Consider the following 18,582-nt stretch of genomic DNA (forward strand, 5'->3'; position numbering starts at 1 on the left):
TTTAAATTGATTAAAAAATTTAAAAAGAAAATACTAAATAAATTCAATTGAAACTTTTGTTTAAATCTTTTACCTCTTAAACTTTCCCAAATCAAAATTCCTTTGGCTTCATCGTTCTTTCTACTACTTAAACATACTTATCGCTGTCTGTGCTTCTTTCTTATCTCTAGCATCTTCACTCTGTGTATGTGCAACTTAATTACACGACATTAATCTTGTCTCAAATGACTAATATTGACTTGAAATGCGAAACCGTTTTATGTTTTACAATAMTTTACTTACTTCAATACACTTGCACATATACAAATAAAATTTGTTGCAAAACTGTTAAAATACAGACACTTAGTTTTAAATTAAATTTTAATTTTTTTTATATTTTTGTCTTTTTAATTTATTCCTTTTTATTTTATTTTTTTCTTATTATTATTTTTATATTTTTTTTTATTTTTTATTTTAAGCAATTCAAATTCGTTCTGAATCACAAAGCGAACACAACTTTTGAAAGCTTGCAATTCTTTGTTCAACTCGGGCCAGGTTAAGGAATTCAAAAACTCATTACAGAACGGAAATGATGGCCGTTGGCGTTCACTGTTGCATTGCCAGCACACCAACAAGTGCAAAACGCTTTGTGATATTGAAATTTCGCGAAAATAAAGCAAAACACACACCACACTACACATGTTAGCGCACAATAAACATGCTTATGGACGTGTGTGCGGCTAATTTGCAGGCCATCGTGGTAGGAAATGCCAAAAATCTTGCCATTTAACATTTCAGCACACAGCAAGTGGGCGGCAGACAAGCAAAACACATTTCAATGGAGACAATGGAATAAATTGCAATTGTAAATATATACTAAGAGCAAGAAATTGCTTTAAATTTAAATTAATTCGAATTTATTGCAATACAGTGGCGCGCAGCGAAAAGCGTATTTCCGCGCGCGCACATAAAGACTGGCGCGACGCGCGGTRGGCTCCGTTAATTAAGCGGCTTTCACCACTTTTCGTGCATAAAAAGCGCTTTTCTTTGGCACAAAAGCGCCTATTGGAATGTCTTGACAGCTTTGAGAGTGTTAACATTGCGTACAGCGGCGTCAATCAATTTCGCAGCGCATACACAACAACAAACAGAGCTATATATTTTCAATGCAGACTTTTGTCTTACTTAAYAAGCTAAACTATATATGCAAGCATTTATCGGCATATTTGTGATTTTTTGTGTGCTGCCATGGCGGCGAAATGCCGACAAAGCGCTGGAAGAACGCTCAAGTGAAGCGTTTCATTTCGACACTATAACAACAACATGGAAAACATGAATGACGATGCAAATATAAGCGCTGCAAACAAAAAAAAAAAAACAAAAAACATAAATAAAAAATTGTAAAAAATGCTAGCAAAGCTTAGAATATCAGTAAAATCGTTGTGTGTATGTGTGCGCATATGTGTGAATGGTGGAAATCCAGCGACTTTGCCGCTTTGTTTGATGCTGTTGAGACTGATCACTGAAGCGGCACACGCGCGCGCAACGCTTTGCATCTCTAAGTACAAGTTTAAATGCTTTGCTATTGTCGGCATGTGTGTGCGGCAACTGCCTATTTGTAGCAACATACTTACAAGCATTCATACAACGGTTGTATGTACATATGTATGTATTGCTGATTTTGCATTCTCAAAGCAATCGCATTGAGATTTGCGCTGTAAGTGATTCGCTAAACACAATCGCAACGTGCGCTGATAAGTGCCGTTCACAAACAAACATACAATTATACATAAGTATAGTCACCTTTGTGCTTACTCCATACAGCTCCACACATCCACACACTTGCTGGCATGTATGTTTGGCTTGCCTTGTGTAACAGCATGTCAGCGCAGGCGGCAGAAGTGCTTTGATTTTTGCTTGATTTCAATAATATTCAAGCCAAAGTGCACGAAAGGCAGAAAAAATAGTTGCGAAAAGTGTAAAAAATAGAAAACCACTAAAGCGCAATGCCGAATTGCAACAATAACAGTGGTGTGGTGCACAAGCAACCCGACCGTATGGTATGCAAAATAGTTCTACATGCAAGTGGCATGCAGCATGCAGCGGTACCAACTGATGCTTACCGTCCATATACATAGATATGTATGTATGTGGCAGGCAAAATTTGCTGGTACTTTTGCATCTTTCTTTGCGCGCCAGCAGCCGTAACGCCATTTTTCTTATACGCGGCACAGCGATGAAGCAGCAAATGACTTGGCAAAAGTGGCAAGCAGCAACAAAATTTAAAAAATTGTATATGTGCTTATAGTGGCAAGGCAAACGCGCACAATGGAGATCGCTTGCTTGTGGCATGCCACCACTACGAGTGCAAAAGCGCCTGCGCCCAGGTCGACCGCGCCGCATATTCGCTGCGGCTGGGTTACTTTCAATATGCAAACGAGCTGCTTGACTGCTTGGCTGACAATGTATAAAGCTAACGAACGAAAAGCAGATCGAACGCGGGCGTGGGGAGTGTAATATAAAGATTTTGCGCGAAAAATCGCGTAAGAACGGTAAAAGGCATTACATTCTWTTCTTCGTATTCTGCAACCTAATGGCGGCTTTGGCTAAAGCAATGTAAGCGGTGGTGTTGGTAGTTGTGGGACAGACAGCGAGATCGTTGTATCGATGGATTGTACGGAACCGCCAAAAGGATAATCAGCAACAATTTARYGTTATTACACCACGTTCGAAAATCRATCGAGATCGAATGGCAGTGACGCCGCAAGGAGATCCACAAAAGAATAAAAACACAACAACACGTGTTCGTGAAGACARCGCATTTGAGAAATGTAGCGGTAAAGTGATCGTTTGAAGACAGCAAATGTAGATTAAACAAGTTCCGCAGACGGATGGCAAAGACGATAGACAGGCTGTCGGCGATATAAAACGATAGATCTTCGGTAYAAGGATGGCTGTTGAGCTGAGCGCTCTAGAAATGATGACAGCGTGTTGATACTGTGCTGCAATCGAAATAATTGACCGCTGGCTCACGAGTCAAAGCAATTGAGTTAGTGCCTTTAGCGCGCCACAAAGCACTGTTATGCTATTGTATATTGAGACCAATTTACTAGGAGACATGCGCTCAAGCCCTGTAGCAATGCCTTTGACATAAACACTATATGGAAGTACATGCAACAACCAAAAATGAAGCCAATGAGCYGAAAAGAAATTAAGCATGTATTTCAAAGAAAATCATTACTATTGTTGTTATGGCAGCCTTTGCTTACTTATTTTGGCTGTTACTGCCGCACCAAGGTCATCAACAACCAACTTTTGTTTCCTTTAGCTGAATTTGGCACTCAAAGCAAAGCTTTACTAACAAACTTGGGTTCAGCTAACAAAAAACCAAACAAGAGAGCACTAAAAAATAAATAAATAAACRMAACAACTAAGCATACGCAAATGACGGTKAAGTGCCGCAAATTTCCATATSGCGCACAAAAGTCTGGAATTCTTAAGCGTTTCGCATTTCTTGATTGGTTCTATTTCTAATTTTTGTTTTTGCTATATCTTGCTTTAACTTTTTAGCCTTTTACGCTTCRTATTGAGCACAGACCTTCGCCTGAGCTCTCATTACTTTKTATGTTGCAGCATGGTCTTTTAAAGCGCGGCTCAAACGAATGTTGCGCATGATCGTTGTGTGAAGACGCGGCAGACTGTTTGTGGTTGCGCTTGAATTGGCTTTCTATGGAAAAATGATTTGCAAATTGAGTTTAACGAATTGGCTAAGAGCGGCAATGCGCATAAAATGCAACAACAGTAAGTGTAATGCATTAGGTAAGATGATCTAAGCAAATTACTTGWTATTGACGTTGAGATATATTTGTGATGGGTACCTTTGATCTACAAATAAGGGGGATTATTGTTGTTTTGGGGGTTTTCAGCAATSAAACTATTTCGGGAATATTGATTTTTGTATAAACAGAGAAAAAATGAAAACTTGCAAAGCAGATAGAATACCCTTCAGAAATAAAAATTAATAAATTTGATCGGACAGCTTATATGGCAGCTATATGCTATATTAGTCCAATCTTCATAATTTAAGAAAGAAAATTAAATCATTGCCTTAGACAATAACCCACGCCAAATTTCATGAAGATATCTCGTCAAATGGAAAAGTACTTCATACAAGGACTTGAGTTTGATCGATCGGTTTGTATGGCAGCTATATGCTATAGTCGACGGATATCGACAGTTTCGTCAACCAAGAAACTTCTTGGGAAGAAAAGGACGTGTGCAAATTTTCATGMAGRCATCTCAAAAACTGTGCACCTAAAACTGAGCGCCAAAAAGACCGAATACCTAAGCTAGTTGATGTGACAACTAAATAAAAATATACATAAACATACAAACAAGACAACATCAACGAATAAAATAGCAAAAAATCTAAGTAAAGTCCTTTTACGGTTACATTAAGGCAGTAAAGACCAGAATTGAAGGCACTCACTCAAAAATAATCAACTCCGAGCYGCTAGTTCTAACTAACAAACCTGATCAAGTTGTCCAGTAAAATTAGTCTCAGCGCTGATCGGCGGCCAAAGTGCTACTTTTAAAGCGAAAAAAAGGATTTACAAACGCCTATTTGTAGGAAATAATTTTAATTCTAAAGCTGCAACTCAAAACTTTACGGAAGGGTCAGASGAACTATCGATAAATAAATAAACACGGGCATTACCGAGGACTACTTTGCTCTACAACTCGAAGAATGCAAAGTATGATGGCGCACAATGSAAAATAATATAGACCGCGGAGTTGCGTTGCAAGACACGTACATACAAAAACAAATAAATGTGTGAGAATGTTTCTACCTTGCCTTACACAGCTCTAGTCCTTTCACTCTTCTTCATAACAAACACTTTTTGCACATATTGTTTGGGCGCCTAAGTGCTTGGGTACTTGCGTGAGTCGTTGCTGCCCCACCGCTGCCGCTGCCACTTTTTCCGGCCTCAACTTTTGCGTTATGCGACGCGTAAATATCATTCAACAATGCAATTTCCGCCTGCTAACCTGCTGCTGTTGGCTCTCGGCGATAGCCGCCTTAACCGCCATCAATYCCTAGCATTCCGCTTAAGCGCTCATGCGCCAACCTTCATTACCCACAATTGTGCACGCACTTGCCACACACATACATATATACATACTTGCTGCTAGATAACTACAAACTSTCATAGACGACACACCGTTGCTTGTTGTTGCGGGAGCTACACCACCTACACTGCCCCACCACATTTCTTCCAAGTCCGTTCGCCACTATCTTCGAGCGCCTTGCTAGGCAACTAGCCATCCATCGAGCATCGTTCAAAACCATGTCTATGCCTGCGCTATTCGCCGGCAAGTTGATGTATCTACTACTTACTTTCGTACTAACTCAGTTACATGTCGACCACATGTGGCAACTGGCGCTGCCACCACATACCAACTACTTGCATACATACGCTTACTMYACATGCGCGTAAGTTGTGTGGCAGCCATTTCGCGCCAACCAACCAGCCAGTCAGCCAACAACAATGCAGTGGCATGCGAGACTATTGAAGCCGGTGAGTTGGCAATGCGGCAGCTGGGACGCCAGGCATGTTCTATCAACTGTTCTACAACGTCTACGACATGCATACCACAAATGAGTTTGAGAAGCTCATTTTCCGCTGCTTCAGCTGCTGCCACGGTTAAACCCGTAACCACCAGCATCCCCAGTAATAACAGCAAATGCACCGCATAGTCTCAATAGCAGCAGCAGCAGCCTCACTACCGACGTTAGCGTCAGCGCACTTCCTTCTCCTACTACTAACTCCATCCAACTTGTTTTGTGCTTTTGTTCTTTGGGTTCTGCAAAGCCTGCAAGATGATGCGTTAACATTCTGTAGTAGACATACATGTAATATGTATGTGGTATGTGGCATGCGGCAGCAGCCGGTACACTATAGCTGGATTAGTGTGCCTTTGAATGGCTTGCCATAGCCCGAGGCTCGCTTAGCTGACTGTCTGACTGGTCTACCGACTTCATCATTATCCTCAGCATCGGCATCGGTATCAGCATCAGCATTGGTTAGCGTTGTCAGTGGCTATATGGCTACGGTTCGTGGCAGCAGTGAATGTGGTTCTTATATCAACGGCATTCAATTGCCGTTGCATTCTTCGTTCATTGCTTTGAAGCTTTCTGCCGTTTTTTTTTTTTTTGTTGTTTTTTTTTTGTTTTTTTGCTTAATACCTCCTATACGTACGATTCAATATAGCGCCTGTTTCCGTGCTCTACGCATTCAAATTAAGGGTGCCTTTGCCGTCAATACAAAGTAGGTTTGTGTGCATGAAAATCTGCAGCCAATACCCGGATTTTCCGAATGCATCATCTACTGCATGTTTTTGCTGCTTTRCATCAGAAATTCTAACTCCCTGCGWTATCTGGTTTCTACCGCAAATTAATCACTTCTCCTTCAACGTCCTGCTTATCTACGTATGTAGAAASAAAGCTTTCAATCTAAGCTGCGTACCCTTTCTTCTAGTTGTCCTCTACCGTTACGCTAGTAAATTTTACATCAGGTCAATTTTGCTTTCGTTTTTTTCTCGTTTTTGTTTGTTACATTTGCTTTACTTGTCTGTTTTGCTAAGTCCTCAGCTCATCAACTCAAAAAAAGAGTTTGTGTAATTTTCAATTTTTGTRTAATTTCAAAGCTAGCATTGGCTTTTGAGCGCATTTTCCGATGAGTAGCTTGCATATTATCGTTGGTATTATTTTAATGATTTTTCTCTCGTTTTTTCGAGATGTATCGAAAATTTTGTATTCAAGGTGTATGTTCAAAACATTTAAAATTATTTGCTGTTTAAGCTAAGGCTTTAAGAATGTTGATTTCCATACTATTTTGAATATTTTTAAGTAGTAGATACTTCTGACAAGCTCCCTRGCTCTACTAAATTAAAAATCAGTTAACTTGGAGCTTAAATAAGATTTTAAAGAAATGAGTTCTTCAATATTGAAAATTGWTTCCAATACCCAGGCAAGTTCCATTCTTGTCACCGTTAGTGAAGAAAAGTGCATAAAGCTCAAAGTCATGACTTAGTGTGAGAAGCCATGTCTCTCAATGTTCACAATATACCACATTTTATCATGTAATATCCATATATATATTTAATTTTTATTACTCACCAGGACTGCCGAGGAAGACTGAGGAGTATAATCGCCTTGAGGGATCTGCATTTCTAGCATCGGCAGGTGATGACCATTCTCTTCGACACCATCGACCTGAAAGTTTTTATGAATAGAAAAGCCGCTTATTAGCAAAAGTCAAGTACAAATTGTAAAAATAACGGCACATTTTTTAATTAATGAAATAAAACACTTATATTGCAAAGAAAATAAATTTCGAAAASAGCAAAAATGAAAATAAGTCATATAGAATCAGAAAAAAAGAAATGTACAGTAAGCCGGAAAAAAAGTTGCAGCAACCCATGTTTAACAATTGTTAAGCCTTTTATATATGTATTGTGTTATATATATACCAGCACATATGCATATATGTATACACAAAATATATTAATAAAGCCTCATATCTTCAATAATAAAATTCTTTGTATTAAATTGACGGAAATCTTCTAAGAAATAAAACATATTTGTTACACTTGTCAACTTAGCATTAAACCAGCGGACTTAACATATCACCTTACGCCTATTTGATATTTGCTGCTAGCTATCTATGTATGTATGTATGTATATAAGTATAAAGAAGTATATACTAGTACATACGTACACTTARTGCTTTCAATACCCTTACGACATGTGTCTTTTTTCCAAATAAATATATTTTATTGGTGGCAAAACTATTTTCTTTTCAACAGGGTTTGCCCTACCTGCGCTTGTAGAAATTTTCGATGCTTCTCAAAAGCTCATAGATTTACAAGGTGTTATTTGGGGCTTAAGGCAAGGCTTTGAGCGATTTGGAACTGTAATATTTCTTTATATATTTATTAATATATAACTATTTATCGTAAATATGGTCGGTGAGATATGGAATATACATATATGTAAATAAAATATTTGTGTGAAGAGGCTTATAGAGCACTTAGTAACAGTGGCTGTCATCAATATGTGACAAGGTTTTGATATCAGTGAGTGATTTTTATTTGTTTTTCGACAGTTGAAGGTTTCAAGGAAATTTAAAATTTTTTTGTTATTTTCAAAGGAAATTAAATTTAATTTTTTCATTAATTCAAGGAAAACAACTTTTTATGGATTTAGGAATTTCAATTTGAAAATAGTTCTTTGAAAARAATATTCAAGTTTTCTGTTAAAATTTAGTCTGAGAGTTTTGGTAGTTTTAGACAGTTGAAATTTTCTAAGAAAAATATTTCTTTTTTCATGTGTGATTTTTCAGTAATTAGAGTTTTTAAAAATTCTTTTAATATTTTTTTTTTTTTTTTTTTTTTTTTTTTTTTTTTTACTTAATTTATTTTATTTTATATTTTTTAAAGCACAAAAGTTACTTAGAAGCACTAAGTGGCTAAAATTATTCAACTTTAAAATACCAGATATTAAACTGTGACTTAAATATGTAAAAAAAAAAATATTTTGTTAAAAATTCCAATTTTCCCATTTTATTTTATATTTTAAACCACCAATGTAATTATTTTTATGGTATCACTACTTTTCCGTTTTAATACTAAACTTAAAAAGCTATGCTCCCGAAAAGTCTCAGTAAACTGAGAAACATTTGCATAAGCACAAAATAAATCTTTATTAATAAAGCTAATTTTAAGTATACTTTGTAATGCATTAAAACGCTTGTGATGGCATTTCAAATGCACTAAAGCGCAAAAAGTTAACATTTTTCTGTCCAAACAATTCCCAGTTGACTAACAAGAAGACATTAATAAAAATTCATATTTCCATTAACTTTTCAAAATGAACCATTTGAACCATTCAAACATTTGCCAACATTTTGCATGCCGCCACCCTGTAAATACTACCCTCACGCACCTCACGAGACCCTTACCACACCGCCCTCCCCGCGTTACGCCCAGCTAACTGTCGTAATATGCAATTTTTGTCAATGTTATAGTCACTACCGCGGTTAAGGTGTCATAGAGCAGCGGTAGCAACAAAAAAAAAAAAAAAAAAAAAAACAACTCCATAAAAAAGTGAAAACGAAAAGAATGTAATCAGCAAAATTGTTGCCATCGCGTAAGAAATGTACACACTACTTGCGGCAAGCAGGCAGTCAGGCGTCAGCCGAATAAAGCCATGCCAGGCAATGAAGCGCTAATAATAATTTACTTTATTAGCTGCAATTGCCATAAAGACAATGGAAAACTCAAAGCGTAATATAAACAACAACAGCGCGACGTTGCTGATAGTGAGCGCGAAAAAAAATTGAGTTTCGAATTTCATGTGTTCTTAAAACTCAACAAAGCAAAAAATAAATGAAATTTAAATTGAAGTTGCGGTGGAAAAATTTAATGTCATATCACGGCAATTTCCTCAGCACAACGGCGCGCCTTGGCGAAAAGCCGTCGGTGGTGGAGATTTGCATTTCCGGCGCACATTTTTTGCGGCAATTTTCGAATTATGGTCGCACCTTTGTTTAATTTGCAAGCGAGTGCGGTGCTACTCATTCTTTAAAGTTTTTTTTTTTCTCCTGGCACGACTTTGTCGCCCTAACTTGCTGCAGTCGAGCCGGCATAGCGCGTCTTAATGGCCAATTTTCTTGGGCGTAATGCGTTTTAAGGACATTTTTGTGGGGTGTTTATTTATGTATAGACTTTACGAATATGCAATACGTGAGCGGGTGTGGATAGTTGTTAGCACTGCAAGGCGCAAGTTTTTATTTTACTTTAAAGTGTTGTAAAATTAGTTTAACGTTGGTGTTAAAGGGCTTAGAGCCTGAACAACTTTTTATAAGAACGAGAGAAAGCCGCCTTATAAAAGGCCAAACGAAAACATTTGGGAGGTTTGAAAAAGTTTTTTTTTTTTAATTCTACAAAGCCAAAGCTCTTAACAATAGACTTGCTTTTATAAATGACTTTTAAAATGAAACAAAACACTAAATTCTGTTCAATTCGGTCATCTATAATTTGAACAAAATGTCGGCCAAATGGCCACAATGGTTAACTTTGCATATTTGCACCCGTKCACGCCAATTTTCGAAATCGGCAAGAATTTCAGCACTAGTGCGCTGAATTTTGTCTTCGAGCTTCTCGTTCATTGCTAGTTGATTGGCGTAACCTTTGATTTAACAAATCAATCTTTTTATGCAAAAAGCCTTGAAGACACCATAATAGTAATAAWTTAGGGTATATTGAACATATAGTTTGGAAAATAAAATCACTTTAAAAAATTTTTAAATTATTATAATTCGAAATAAAGGAAAATCAAGCTTTTTTTTTCCAAATGAGAAATTTTTCTTGTGTCTCTAGAGGAAACATTGACACAAAATTTACTGCTTTTAAACGCTTTTTATAGCATAAATTCGTTTTTTAAAGTTTTTTAAATATAATTATTCGAAAAAAAGAAAACATAAGCAATTTTTCCAAAACGAAGTTTTTGTTGAGTCTCAAGAAGAATTGTTGATACAAAACGTTTTAATTTTACACGCTTTTTAAAGCATAAATTAGTCAATCTAATTTTTTGGTCAATAATTTTTGAAAGAAATTAAWATTTTAATAACAAATGTACCACATTAAATCAATTAAACATTTTTTAGAGAGTAAAACTTTTTTTAAAAGACCGAGAAGTTGATAAATTGTTGTATTTTAAGCACTTAACTAAAAAAAATTATAATAAAACTTTTTAATTCTTTAATTAAAAATAAATTTGAAAGCATTTACACACATTTTTAAGCTTTAATTTGTTTAATTAAAATTTATAGCGCATAAAAGCATTAAAATCTCTCAAAAAAAAATATTGTTCTAAAAAAATATTTTTTAATTTTATCATTTCATGGGAGATTTTTAAGTAATTAGAGTTTATAAAAAATGTTTCAAATAGTTTTTTTTAATTTTTCATACMTTTTTATATACGCTTTAAATAAATATATATAAATAGTATATAAATATTAAAAATGTTTCCAACTAGTATACATTTTAATAAATGCTAATATTCTCAAAAACCCAATTAGAACTAATAAATACAGCCAATTACTCCACACGCAGTTATACATTTGGACATGTTTTGACTATAAAACCAGCACATTTATGTCTGAAGACATAAAATTTAGCTTCAAAAACAATTACGCGCATTTCTGTAAGCCCCCAGAGCATTTAATTAAGCTACAAAAAATCTATTAAAGCGTCAAGAAAACAAAAGACATAAAACCAAATCGCAAAATCACAGTTTATTTGTATTTATATAGTCAAAGGTGAAACAATGCGGACTGATAGCAAATTTACCATGAAATATGCGCGAGTGTGTGTGTACATGTGCCTATAAAAATCAACCTGTGAACGCATAAAAATTTGTAATTGCGTCCGCCAAAAATTTTACCACCCCAACAATCACACACACACACTAACGCTAACTTACAAAAGAACGCACCAAAATTGTATGCCACATATTTTATTATTTTATTGTATTATTAGTACACATTGCTTTTGTTAGCGGCTTCCTGTTGCCAACGCGCACACATAAAATCAACATAAAAATCATAAAAAATCAACAAATTGTGACACTTGATGCGTTGCCGCCGACGCGCCGCTGTGGTTTCCATTGCGCCTAATGCGACCAACTTTCTATGTATATAATTATGGATATATGTATGTATGTATGTATGTATGTATTTGAGTGCCGCGCTACAATTCGCGCTTAGCTTGGCAGCTGCGTGCATTTTTCATTATTTTATTTTATTTTTTATGCCACAACAATAAGTAAGTAGCTGTTAGCTAGTCTAACTAACCCACTGAATGACGCACTGAATGTCGCACAATGCGCGCCTAAATGACTTAGTGAGCGTGTCTGTGGCAGCTGAAATCATTACCCAAGACACAAACGCGCTGCCGTCACAAAAGTGTAATAAAAATTTTGGAAAAATTAATAGACTTCAACGGTGTCTACTGTGCGTGTAAGTGTTAATAATAGTGTGTGTGAATGTGCGTTGGTACAACAACAAATATAATAGCAATAAAAAKTGTGGCAATAGCAACAATCTCTGCTCGCAGACTTTTTTCGCACATAAATCTTTATAATTTCTTTAATGATTCTACGTTTGTGGCCGTCGCATTTTGAACGATCGCTCTGTATGGCGCACGCTAAAGTCAGCCAGCGCGTCGCTGAAATGGCGACGACTTCAGCACATGGCTAAATGCCACCGCGCTACTGCCGCGCACCGTTGGGCAGGGCTTTGGAGCGCATACGCCATATCTGGGTGGTGTGATAGTAATATTCGTGTTGTTGTTTTTTTCTTGTTATTGTTGGCGGTAGTAGCACGAAGGTGGCGTTGATAGAGTGTCATTTAACAATTCATTCATTTGTACATCAGCAAAAATATTCATTTTCCGGACAGAGCGAGAAAGAGCGCACGGCGAATTAATTGTTGTGTGTCGCAGCGAGTTTGTTTTTGTCGCTTYGAGAGCGTGCAGCGCTCCCTTACAACACTTCGGTTTTGCGCTTGCATAGCTCACACACATTTGAGTGCCGCGAAATTTCCCCTCTATCATTCTTATGCTCACTCACTCAAAGGAACACACGCGCAAACAGTTTTGAGTGCCAGCACTTAGTCACATATCGTAAATTCTCTCACTTAGCGCAAGTAATATCGTAAGTTCAATTTGCTTTTGCAGCGAATACAGCGATTACAGCGAATTTATCTGCAGCGTAGTAAGCGACCAAAAAATGTATCTGCGAAATACAACTCATAAATAAGAGCTGACAATATTATTCTTGTTGCACACATTTCATAAATTTTATGCCAAATTAGTTAGTATTAAGTAATAATGTCAATAATTTCATTAAATTTCGTTTTTTCATCATTGTTGCAGCTGAGTTAGTGCTCTTGCATTTAATTCCTTTGACCGTCGTTTGACAATTGTTGTGTGCCTGCGGCAAAGAGAGTATAGTATGTTCTTAATTTCATTCAACTCTTTTGGTCGTGGTTGTTKCCATTTTAGGCACAATGCTCTTCGCTGTATACCTTTAGCCGAGTAATTGTGTAGTTTATATGTATATGAGAAAATCAACAAATTTTAGTCTTAGAATAATTTTTAAAATTTAGACTAGCCAATTTTTCAATAGAATGTTCTTATGGTTTCATAAAATATTAAAAATGGTGACTGAAGCKTGGTATAAGAAATATCAATATTTTTTGTTGTCATATTGAACAAAGTATCAGCTTTTTATTTTTAATGTATTCTTGCTTTTCGACTTTTTAATTAAATAATTTTTCAACTGAATTCGCTATATGCCTGATTTTCGGTATTTTGTGTGATGGCAGCTCCCTGCTTTTGCCGTCGCAAAAATTATGTTTTTTGTTTTAAATTGTTGAAGATTTTTTGTAATAGTTTGAATAGCAACCCGGTTAAATATATAAAATTAAGCTATTAATTTAAAGTAATGAATATTTTTTATGAACTTATTTTTATTATTATTTTAATCTACCAATAGTAGCAATATGTATATGTGAGCTATTTTTCTGAATTAAAAACCAAATAATTTTGTTTAGTTTACTACATATCTTAAGGCTTACATTACGATATGGATCTTGTATGAGCTCTTCGTTTACACAGCTGAACACTAAAGTTGAATATCAATACGAATTTTGTTTTATAAAACTCGTTGTTTTGAAACCAAAATTATAAATTTTAATGGTTTTTCAAAATTTAATTCAAAAAATTAATGATAATGAAAATTTTGTTCTACAAAGTTCATGTTTTTAAAACAAAAATTTTAATTAATAGTTTTTAAAGCTGCAGCTCATAAAAATTTCTGCTTTTGACGAAAACAAGCAAGATTAGACACTTTGAACATAGTTAGGGGATTCTTATAGTCTCATAAAGTTATAAGTTACAAAATTTCATCCGAAAAGCATAGCGTTGAGAATCGTAATTGTGTAAACTTGATTTTGATTGTAATCAATTGTTTGTACCCTTTTAAGAGGCTTCCTGCTCGAATTGTAACCATTTTACTTATAAGTGTTCACTTTTTGTTCTAACAAATTTAATTTTCAAAAGTTTATTTAATTTTCAAAAATTTAAATATTTTATTTTCTCGAATATTGTGCYTATTGCTTATAATTATAAATTTTTCGCTCGAACAAAAGTTAATTTTTTTGAGAAAAAAAATTTGGTTTTAATAACTATTATTATACAATATATATGTATCTATGTACACTGAAGTTTAAAATATCGATTTATGTACAAAGTGGAATTTCTTCGTAAGAATAAAATTTTATTTTTCTCCACCATCTTTACCTTAAGTTAATACATATAAAAAAAATCTATCAGAACGTGATAAAAAATAAAACAAAAAACATTGGAAGTCAAATCTTAACTAACGGGGTGCTTACGAAACGACATGATATAAGCACATTGCAAGCTATTGGAGTATATTGTAATTTGGGGTATAAATGAATACCTGTTTTTTGTAATTTAACACTAAAGTGGAATAAAAACCTGGAAAAATTTACAAAAGTGGAACCATAGGAGTTAGAGAAGACCATAATTGGATAAATATTGAATTGACTATCGGATAACATTTCCTGTACAGTTAGAAAAGTTTATTTATATTCACAGATACATTTCTTATAGCATGAATGTATATGCAAAATATTGATTTTGATCGGTCAGTTTGTATGACAGCTATATGCTAAAGTAGTTCGATATAAAAAATTTATAAGATATTTTTACGTTGACTTGATATTAAATCGGTCTAAAAATCGAGAATATATCGTGTCAAAAGCAAAAGTTTTTCATAAAAATTTAATTTTTAACGACAGACTGATCGTCCCAACTCATCATGTTATTCAATTATATACATATATACTTTATAGAGTATCCGAAGTTTCCTTTTGGATGTTACAAATTTCGTGGCAAACTTATCATACCTTATTCAGGGTTCAAATAGGAATAGCTCTTGGTTTAAAGTGAGAGTGTCGGGAATAAAGAGCTAGCCAGTTGTTATAAGGAATTCTAATAAAGCAAAAATAGTCGCCATATTATATCTCTGGGCCAAAAATTAATACTTTAAGTACTCAAACAAAAAAAAAAAAAACAAATTTAAGGTGGAAGTGATGGAATAGAAACCTAAGAAGCTCTACTAGGATAGAACGATAGAAATTACTCTCTAAGTTGTGTGAAGTATTCAAAAATGGTTAAATCAATATTCAAGTAATATTTTTACAAAAGAAAATTACCAAAAAATAAATCGGRCACATTCAGAAAAGACATTTGAAATATAAATTCACCTAAATTATTAAAAAAAAAAAACAATATTTACACGAAATAAATTTTGTTTTAATTTAAATTTCCTTTTCATTCAATATACACTCAATATACACGATATCTGGACTTACATCTATGCATAAACAAAAGAATCTAAATTCCAAAATCAAAAATATACAATTTCTGCTCTCAGTAACAAAATACAACAAATGAAAGTTTTAATTGCCGCCTGAAATTGTTAAGAGAGCAKATAGCAACAATTTCCGGCAGTGAAACGGTAATGAAATCAAAGCAACTAAAACGAAATTAAAACGTAAAACARGTAGCCTAAGCAAATATARTRCATGCATATGTATATATGTGTATTGTGAGTGCTATCATCTAAAATATTGTATTCTATGCCACAAATCAGAGTAATGAAAATATAATAAACTTTACTGAGCAAACAACTTGCTTTTAGTTAGAACGYATTTGGGTGAGTGTTTGCACACGTAAGCTTTACAGTTTTATAATRAAACATTTTTGTATTCGAAGTTTACTTTTATACTTTTTTCGTTCGATTTTTTGTTGTTGTTTAACAGYTTTTGTTGTAGCTGCCGTTTAATTTTGGTGCGAGTTGCAGGTTTTTGTTTTCATTGTATTTTGATATGAATTTTTCAACGCTCGTAAATCATTTCACCGCATTGTAGAATAGCAGCGTACAACAAAAACAACGAATACGCAAAGCTGCAGTAATAAAGTTGAAAAAAAAAAAATGGAAAAAAGAACAAATATGACAAAATGAGTGTTTGTGTGTCTGTGKTGGGGCAACTTTTGCAGCTTTTGTAAATTAGCTTTTAGAATTGAAAATTTAATTTCCAACACGAGTTAGGAATTCGCACACACACACACATAGCCGCATGTATGATATATATATACATAAAAGCGTTTGCAACAAAAGCTGCCACAATGTTTGCACGCGCATAAGTAAGCATTAAACGCGCATATATGTATGTATGTACATGTGTTTATGTTTTTGTATGTGTGCGAGAAATAGCAGAAAAAAACGCGGCATAAAGTGAACCCTGCACTCAAATAGAAAATTGGAAAAATGTGGCTGCCGTTGTCGCGCTGGTTGATTTTCCTTGATATTTTACACTGCCGTGGTTGTTGTTATTGTTGCGTACGTTTGCGACTTGCTGCAACGTCAGTGGGCTGTATGGAACTCCAGCAAACAGTAACAACAAGAAAAAAGTAATTTAAATTTTTCCTCAGTGCGGCGCGCATAGAACAAAATTCCACAAATGCTTGGCAGYAGCCGCCGCGCGTCGTTGAGACACTGTGCGCCGCTAGTGCGTCAAGTCGAAGAACACTTGCGCTAAAAAGTTTGATGACAGCAACAACAGCCATGGAGCATARCAGCAGCAGCAGCAGCAACAACGTTTACGAAACAGCCAAGCGGCCATGGGGAGCATGGATATGGGAGCGAATTTGAAGCGGTGGCGACCAAGCGGGGTTATGCTTTAATGGATAACTTGCACACACACATACCTACATATATACACATATAGAAAAGCGCACGAGCATGCAGAACGCATTATGGCGGGTGTTTGCTATCGTTGTTGTTTGTGTTGTTCGCGTAAGCGCGTACACTAATGGCAATAGCAAACGATAGAAGTATGCAACGACRACGCGACGGACAAATGGAGGAACGCGCGAACGGACAGTTACATTTCCAGTTAGTCAGTTAGGCAAATGGTCCGACGTGCGAACGGACGGCGCTTTCAGATAGTACACATAACTGTATATATATTGTGTAGAGATAGCTGAAGCGGCTGTGACAACGCTGATGACTACCACGACTGTCAATGCCAACATTACAACAAATGCGCACACTCACACACACACAGAAACATGCGCGCATTGGCAAAGTGTCGTCTGGAATGTTGCTAGCGCGTGGGGTGTTATTGCTGTTGCTATTATTGTTGTGCACACATACCTAGCCCTAGCGCGACTGTTTGCTGGAACATGCGGCCGGGCGATGGTGATAAATCATTTCAACTGTCACTTTCGAAATACAATTTTATCTAAACAGCAGCGTGGTTGCCTTGTGCATTTTTCTCACTCTATTTTATTTTACTTCATTTTACTCTATTTTTTTCAGTCAAGTTTTTGCTGCTTTAGAAAATGTCCGCTTGTATGCTATGCTCCCGCACTATGGCCGGTAAAAGCGATTTGTCGCAGCGTGTGAAGCGTAGCGTGCTGTTATCACAATGGTAATTACAACAAAAAAATACAATAATTAACAACACTAAAAGCACTCAGTAAAGTGAAACAACAACAAAATGCAAAAAATAACCGTATTCATACGGAAATATTCTGCATTATATGATATGCTTTTAGTGTGAGCGTTTTCTTCATTTTTGTTGTTTGTTTGTGCAAATTAGTTGATAAGAGTTCGCGTTTTATTAGATAGTTAACGGTAGTTTACTTTGAGTGTAATAAAAATTGTACACTGAAATATTTTGCTGACAATGGCGCGCTGAATTTGTAAGCGAGTGTCGCAATATTCCATTGAGATCGGTCTATAGGCAATAATTGGGTATTCAAAATATTAATTCCTCAAATTTTGTGCTTAAAATCGCAAAATGTTTCTATATATTTTATKTCAGTATATATTTAATCGTATATCTCTATCACACATGCCACAAAGCTGCCCTCACCCAAAGTAGCTGCATCACAAAATCAAAGCAAAAACAACAATAATSAAATATGTTGAAAGCAATATTACAAAGTTAAAGCAAAAGTCAGCTCATTACTTAAAATCAGCAACTTTTGCACACTTTTCGTATCAAATTTTTGAGCGAATCCCAAGCGTTGGTTTACATATCTTTTACAATGCTTTTTTTCTTGTTCACATCTTGTCTTTTTTTTTGTTTTTTTTTTTTATTTCTTTCTCATTTCTTGCAGCAGCGTGTACATTTTGTGGCTTGCGCATATCATTTTACAAGCGCSTTCGGACGGATAACAACACATGACGATCACAGATCGTGCAGAGATCAACTACAACTGGCGGTCGTAATTTTTGTGTCCATTTTTTTTTTTTGTTTTTGTATTTTTTATTTTACGATTTTTTTTCAACACTTTCAACAGACCTGTCTCTTATACACATCTAGATGTGTATAAGAGAGGATAACAACACATGACGATCACAGATCGTGCAGAGAT

The 18,582-nt window shown here is 35.3% G+C and overlaps 1 protein-coding gene across 1 annotated transcript in view; it reads right to left on the reverse strand.

Moving 5' to 3' along the window:
• Nucleotides 1-18,582, reverse strand: part of LOC108966610 (homeobox protein homothorax) — a gene marked incomplete in the record, with an annotated part of 311,261 nt that overhangs the window by 66,600 nt on the left and 226,079 nt on the right. Inside the window, 1 exon segment of the mRNA XM_018929605.1 lies at nucleotides 7,160-7,255. Within this exon segment, the coding sequence (XP_018785150.1) occupies nucleotides 7,160-7,255 (96 nt within the window).

The sequence above is a fragment of the Bactrocera latifrons genome, unplaced genomic scaffold, assembly GCF_001853355.1.
Source record: "Bactrocera latifrons isolate USDA-ARS-PBARC rearing strain unplaced genomic scaffold, ASM185335v1 scaffold_166, whole genome shotgun sequence".
Taxonomy (NCBI): Eukaryota; Metazoa; Arthropoda; class Insecta; order Diptera; family Tephritidae; genus Bactrocera; species Bactrocera latifrons.